Here is a 7529-nt window from a genome sequence, read left to right as displayed (position 1 = left end):
TTGGATTGACTGATCCAGACTCAATTATTTACAGACCGCCACCATATAGCTGGAATACTGCGTTATATTGCAAATCAACCCACTAACCTGATTAAACCAGGGCTCCCCGAACTCCCTTCGTTGCGTTTACCTGTTTCAGTCTATAAATAACAACTGAAATAGTCCTATACTTAGTGATCCAATTTCTCACTGATACACACTGGTACCCCCATCCCCAAGAGCGTGAGTTAAATTTGATGTCACCAGGGCAACGTGACGAGCCCCCTTGAGTGAGATGATATCAGATATGTAATGACGTACCGAATCAACTAAGTTAACGTACTGAATTACGTACTGAATGACGTATTGAATTATCCTATTGTATCAACTGAATTATGCAGGATGTCAGTTTAGAATAAAATATTAGCAAAACAAAACAACCTGAATGAACCTTTTGAATCAACTGAATTATCCAGGATCTCAATTTGGAATGGAATGTTAGCAAAACATAATCATTTGAATGAACCTATTGTATCAACTGAATTATGCAGGATGTCAGTTTAGAATAAAATATTAGCAAAACAAAACAACCTGAATGAACCTTTTGAATCAACTGAATTATCCAGGATCTCAATTTGGAATGGAATGTTAGCAAAACATAATCATTTGAATGAACCTATTGTATCAACTGAATTATGCAGGATGTCAGTTTAGAATAAAATATTAGCGAAACAAGACAACCTGTATGAACCTTTTGAATCAACTGAATTATCCAGGATCTCAATTTGGAATGGAATGTTAGCAAACCAAATAGCTGGTATCGATGCCAATTACCCAGAAAAGATTAATTCAAGTGTCTTGCGATACAATATGTTTTCGTTCAATGATTCGTAAGACAATCGGCCATATTGGGCCTATTAGACAATGGCACAATATGTTAAAGGCTCTATAAGTTCGAAGATGAGATATTAAAAATATATTGTTAAACATTTACATTAAAATATCATATACAACATGAAGTCTTGCAAAACTTCAAGCCTCACCAAAGGCAAAAGAAGCAAGGATGTATGGTGAAAAAGAGCCACTAATGCCGTGAAACTCTATTCAGGTCTTCATAAAAGTGCCTATCAACCAGCATCTGTTTTGTTATCAAGTAACTTTCTAGGTGTACTCAGCAGGTATTCAAAGCCGTGTTTCGATAGAGCAAGAGGGTTATACCACCTTCCCACTTGGGGCGCAATGAGCCTGAATGCTGTCGGAATGAACATTCCTGGAGATTCCTGGAAATTCTAACAGCAATCCAAAACTTCCTATAGCACTAGTCGTGTCAATTCTTGTGACATACCCGAATGTATTGAATGTGTTCAGAACGTTTGAGGTACATTCGAAGTGGGAAAATATCGAACATTTGAAGTGCATTCTAGCTGCATTCTAAGTATTCTGACTGCATTTTAACTGCATTCCGAGTATTCTGAAAGTATTCGACGGAGAATTGAAAAGGCAAATCCTGTAACTACGTCCCGAATGCGCCCCGAATGTACTTCGATTCCTGCTGGAAGTTAGATGGAATATTCTTCAGACGAATCATAATATGTCAACAGCGCTTAGAATTCAGCTCAAATGTACATCGAATATACATTGAATACAGTCGGAAGGTCCCGACATCATCTGAACACCGCCGAATCGCATAAAGACGCAGCCACCATTCACTGAAACTTCACATGTCATTTGGGAGTTGCCAGTGATAAGAAATAACACCAAGCCGGCAAAGAAGAAAGGAACGAAGCTTTAAGAAATCAAACTCAAACCGTGCTACCCTAAACCACCATATCATTGTGAAGATTAGGAAAACGACTCCTCCTCATCAAGTTGTGCAGGCCGACACAGCATTCAGTGATGGCCTTCACAACAGAAGGCTTTTGGCAGCATGGTGATGATGAGGATTTGGCATCTCAGGTCCTGATTCCTGAGGGGGGCGGATAAGAGGAACGGATCAGGAAATCCTATGATCCCGCCTTGAAGACAGTCCTTTAGCTCACACTCATTGAAGATCTGAACATCTGACATACTTCCGTAAGCACCAACGTCCACCCACAGGAAACTGTAATTTCCATCCACAAGATCCATGAGGACCACAGACAAGAAGCCCTTTAGTTGTTGGATAATGAGCATCATTTGGCAGGTTTCCTAATTGCCACACATTTTTCATCTACAGCACCTACGGCATGAGGAATACCCCACCTTTCTCTCTGAATACCTCTTCAGTGAGAGCCCAGTCTTCTGGAGTGGTGGGGCAAGGGATAATCCCGTCATATCTTATATCATATCTTATCATATCTTATTTACCTCCACAATGACTTATCACACGTCTTGGATGATCATGCTAATCGTGTTCCTTGCCATCCGGAAGCTGTACGTGATGCTAGGGTACCTCATTGTGATGGCTAGCTTCAAGCCCGGAGCTACCGCCTTTCTCATATATGTATCCTGCTTCTGTATTCTTGTTCCCACACTCTGCATCAGCTCAATTACCATGGCAGGCTCGGCTTTAAGGCAGTTGAAGAACGACTCCGTGTCCTCAGTCTGAGCTTCTCCACCACTCTGGTAAAATCCATGCAACCGCCTCCTTTTTCTGTCAGCCATGGTCTGGTCTGGAAATTCTTGAGTCTTCTGTTTCTCCTGGTCTCCTCCACATCTCTGTCAATCAGGTCTTTCTGGGGGACAGCAGCCTGGAGAAATGCAACATGCTTAAGTGGTCAGTATTGTATAGGACATGGGCAGGGACCGATGAATAGTCCAGATTGTTTTTGATATCCCTTCGTGGAACATTCCGGCAGCATTCTTGGTGCATTTCAAGGACATTTTAAATATTCGAGCTGCATTCTGTTTCAATTCTTTAACATACGATCCATATTCTGGGGTCATTCAAGAGGGTTCTGAATGCAGTCTATGTACATTAGTTCGGCATTTCGGGAATATTCCAGCTGAAATTCGAGCATTCTGAGTATTCTACGTGTATTCTAACGACATCCCAATTACTCCTTCTGTAGTCCGATTCATTCATGTTGCATTCCAAGTGAGTTCGAAGTATTCAAACAGCATTCTTAGCAAGCTTGAAAAAAATGTTTATTTTGGCATTCTCTCCCGACTGCGGTTTGAGGTTTGGAAATATTTTTTACTGACTGATTCTCCTTGATTCCTGTCAGTTCGAAATAAATGTGAAGGAGCCTTAATTGAAACCGGTTCTTCGGCGTTACGACTGAACGCCTTAACCAGTTATACGGGAGACTGTTGAGGGGAAACAACTGCGATAGCGATAGTCCGTTGCAATATGCTATTGCGATGGCGAATAGTCTATTGCAACACACTCTTTGTTCTGCTTTAATTGTCAGATTTGAGGTCATTTCCGAGGTGATTAAATAGTGTGTATGAAATATATACAAGCTGAAACAGTTCCAGACTATTTCAATAACTGACAATAAACTTTAAACCCAGTTAAACAGTTAAAATATACACTCAATGAAGGTGCAAGTCTGCATCCCAAAAATACAAAACAGCATACAAATTTAATACAAAAGAATGCACTGCGCATTTATCGACAACAGAAAATGACTTAACTATCGATAGTCACACATACAATGGATGCATCGATAGTTTTTTTCATATTACCATCAATTAGTTGCAATCAACAACTGAAATCCATCGATAGTTCTATGCAGCGTTACAGCCCTCATCCCAAACCCACATGGGTACACTGTTTGAAGCCCAGGTGATACTGCTTGAACTTTCAGCATTTTCATGGGCCTAGTTGGTTTTTAAATTTCTTTGATTTTAATTTGATTTTCTACTGCGTTGTTAAAGTCTAATGTAAAGATAACTGTCTAAAGGCCTTCAGTGACCTCTGCCTGGTTCTCCTGGTGGTGGATCTTCAAATGTTTTTGTTCTTCAATAATCACTTTTCATCGCCCCGGTATATTAATTATAAACGAGAAAAATAGCGACTTGATTATTTGGATTTCACCGTCTCCATGCGATCTTGTTTTGCATTGTTTTTGGATTTTAGCATGTTATTTATTGTCTCTTCCTGTTTGGTTTCGTAACTTCTAATGTTGATTCACAAAAGTTAGAGAAATGTTCTCTTATGATTTTTTTCAATGCAGGTACCTTTTTACTTTTTGTTAGAAAAAGTCAATTACCTCCCATTTTCTTCATGCAGTATGAACAAAAATGAATTGGTTTCCAAGGGGATACAGGTTTTTTTTGAAAGGCGTGCACACTTCAATTTCACCCGAATTTCAATGGTCATTTAACAAAAATTTCAGGACAAAAACAGCGTTGTGCACGCATGCACGCACGCACACACACAACACCCTGTGGATCCCCTTATGTTCTCCACTGACTTTCATTTCAAAATTGTTTAACAGCAGATAATAGTTCATTGGTAATTGCGGTTCCAAACCATTAATTCTGCGATGTAAATTATCATTTTTGACAAAACAAAACAGACCAACAACCCCTACTCACAGCTATCACTAAACAGGCCTATCGATCCTTCAACAGGAGAAGAGTGTCACCCGCTGCACTTTCGGCTGGTCAACGTCATGCGGCCGAGATGCATTCTTGCTGTCCTTGTCGTTCTTCAAGGCCTTGGTGTTTTGTTCCTGTCGATCCGGATGTTGATGACAGGTAACTAGGTTGGGTCTAGCACATACATCATGGTATGTCGCCCGTTTATTATAGGTTTAGTTGCGTTTGTCTGTTTAACGCAATATCCCATTTATACACATCGCTTCTGGGCCACACTCACAAGCACCTGGGATAAAATGACATGCATCAACAAAGTCAGAGAACCTGACGTCGCGGTGTCTTTAGTCCCTCATTACGACAAGAGTGAGTGAGTATGATTTTACGTCGCTTTTAGCAATGCTCCAGCAATATCACGGCGGGGCAAACCAGAAATGGGCTTCACACATTGTACCCATGTTGGGAATCGAACCCGGGTTTTCTCTGTGACGAGCGAACGCTTTAGTCACTAAGCTACCCCGCCGCACCCGTTTGTTTGAGAGAAGGTAAGCATATCATGCAGAGGCAGGTGACATGTTTCTAAACAAACTCATGAACATTTTGTAAAAGTGAAAACAGCACTGGACATTGTTTTGATCACCCGTGAATACTGAGCAATGCGGCGTAAAAGTAAACTCACTAACTCGTCCATACTTTGCACATCAATATAAACGTCCACGATTTGTTTCAGCTGGGATGTTAAAAAGACCGGAACTTTCATCAAGCAGTAATATTGAGGTAATTACGCTTCCGATGTGATTGGACCCGTGAAGGCCCGGGGTAGAATAGGTCTTCAGCAAACCATGCTTGCTGTAAAAGGCGTAAGAGGCGACTAACAGGATCGGGTGGTCAGGCTCGCTAACTTGGTTGGCACATGTCATCGGTTCCCAGTTGCACAGATCGATGTTCATGCTGTTTATCACTGGATTGGCTGGTCCAGACTCAATTATTTACAAACCGCCGCCATACAGCTGGAATATTGCTTAGTGCCGGTAATAAAACACACTTTCTGCTTTTCCTGCCACCCTTGTGTCAGCACTGGTTTCAATGTCCGGTTTCGGCATATTTTCTTTAATACAGTCATGTTTCCCTGAGTCGTTAAGAATAGTTCTTGCCTGTTTTAGAAGCTGGACTTTCAAGATGAAACACAAACCGTGCTATGATAGGCCTCGGCTGTCCAGTCTCAGTGCCAGTATCAATGGATGGCGACTTCGTCATCTTCGGTTGTCCAGTTATAAAGCCTGTCAGAGCTTCCTCGACACTCTATTCCACTCCTGCCTGTATTCCGGAAAACAGGAGCTGTTTATGAAGCCGGTTTCGTAACCATAAAAATTACCAAAATACGTTAATTTGACAAGTTACTGCATTTAAGACGTGGGTATTACATGAAATACCACTCTAGGTCGTACTACATACGAATTATACGAAACAAGTGTCCTTCCATCTGACCGATGGTATCTAACCCTGACGCTGACCCTGATATCCAATGTTTGCAGGAGCTGAGAGACCACAAATCACATCTGACTCAAAGCCCGCTGATGAAGGCTCACCTTGAACGAAGATTTGCTCATAGGAGAAAAATTCTGAAAGAGGCCTGCAATCAGTTCGGGAATAAACAATTCCCCCCACATATCAAGAGATCCCTAACGTACGGTCACAAAACCAGCCAGCCAAGATATTCCATGTGCATGATACCAAAGATTGGTAGTGCCTTCTGGAGACAGGTGAATACCGCATATAGGAAAACCGTTCACAAGTCAGTAACTAAGGAAGCATATGATATTTCCATTGAATATGATCGCGGCTCGGCGCTCAAACTATCTAACACAATGTTGACATTTGTAAGAGATCCGTACATGAGATTGTTTTCGGGATATGTTGATAAACTCTTCTATATTAACCCTTCGTTCTGGAACACCCTGGGAAGGTCTGTCATTCGTTATAACGCTTCCCATACTAAAAGCTCACGTGGCGGTCACGAAGTTACATTTGCAGAGTTGGTGAATTACGTGATTTACTGCCATGAAAACAAAAAGGACATCGACAGCCATTTTAAACCAATCAGTCAACACTGTAGGTTTTGTGAGATTGATTATACGTACATTGGAAAGATGGAGACGTTTAAAGATGACGTGGTCTATATGGGTGACGTCATGGGGATGCTAAACTCAACGACTATCGGGGAGAGTATACTAAAATATTGTTTTCATGGTAGGTCGGAGACGATTTACAGACTGGGTCGTCTTGTTTTTTATGAGACACGGGGAGCCATGGAAAGGTCCGGTGTGTCACTTATTGAAGGACTCAGGAGAACCTGGAAAACATGGCAGATTCGGGGAATTATATCAATAGAGCTTCCATTTCCTTTGCGAGCAAATGATACCAACATAACATTCGAACGTTTCAATGACCTAGCACAAAAAGCATACAAGGCGTCAAAGCCCAGTATTCTACAAGAGGCGAGAGACAGAGCATTGAGACAGGCATATAGCTCACTGACCTATGATACTAAGGTCAGACTGATGAGGGAGTTTGAACCTGAGTTTAAGATGTTTGAATATGACCCTATGCCGGACTTCGTGTTTGGGGAATATCGGAATGAAGAAAATATAGATCTTTTTTCATAAAAATACGAAAATGATCATTCAGAGTTATAGATTGTACATGCGCCTACATGCCTTTTTATATCCATTTTGATTGAGAAGACAGGTATAATACTTCATGGATTACAACTTCTTTTTATATATTATGATGAGTGAGTGAGTGAGTATGGTTTTACGCAGCCGCCTTTAGCAATATTGTACCAACATGGGAATCGAACCCAGGCCTTCGAAGTGACAATCGAAATAAATTTTAACCACTTGGCTACCCCGCCCGCTTATATACTGAACCGCAAAAGAAACGTCACCCTACAAAAACAAAAATATTGCCAGATATATTTCATCTTGATTTTAATTATTTTTTCACTTTTAATATGTTGACTAGAC

At 41.0% G+C, this 7529-nt stretch overlaps 1 protein-coding gene across 1 annotated transcript; it reads left to right on the top strand.

Annotated features, from left to right (window-relative positions):
- The first annotated feature begins 5993 nt into the window (after positions 1–5993).
- On the top strand, positions 5994–7169 carry LOC137272036 (carbohydrate sulfotransferase 12-like). Its single transcript, XM_067804408.1, has one exon. The coding sequence runs from the start codon at positions 5994–5996 to the stop codon at positions 7167–7169; it is 1176 nt and encodes a 391-aa protein (XP_067660509.1).
- The last annotated feature ends 360 nt before the right edge of the window (positions 7170–7529 follow it).

Source organism: Haliotis asinina, chromosome 2 (genome assembly GCF_037392515.1).
Source record: "Haliotis asinina isolate JCU_RB_2024 chromosome 2, JCU_Hal_asi_v2, whole genome shotgun sequence".
NCBI classification, from domain to species: Eukaryota; Metazoa; Mollusca; class Gastropoda; order Lepetellida; family Haliotidae; genus Haliotis; species Haliotis asinina.
Note: the sequence above shows the minus strand (reverse complement) of the source record. Positions and strands in the feature narration are given on the sequence as shown.

Excerpts from the sequence above, each read along its gene's own strand:
- LOC137272036 (XM_067804408.1), top strand. The coding sequence starts at position 5,994 with ATGGTATCTAACCCTGACGCTGACCCTGATATCCAATGTTTGCAGGAG.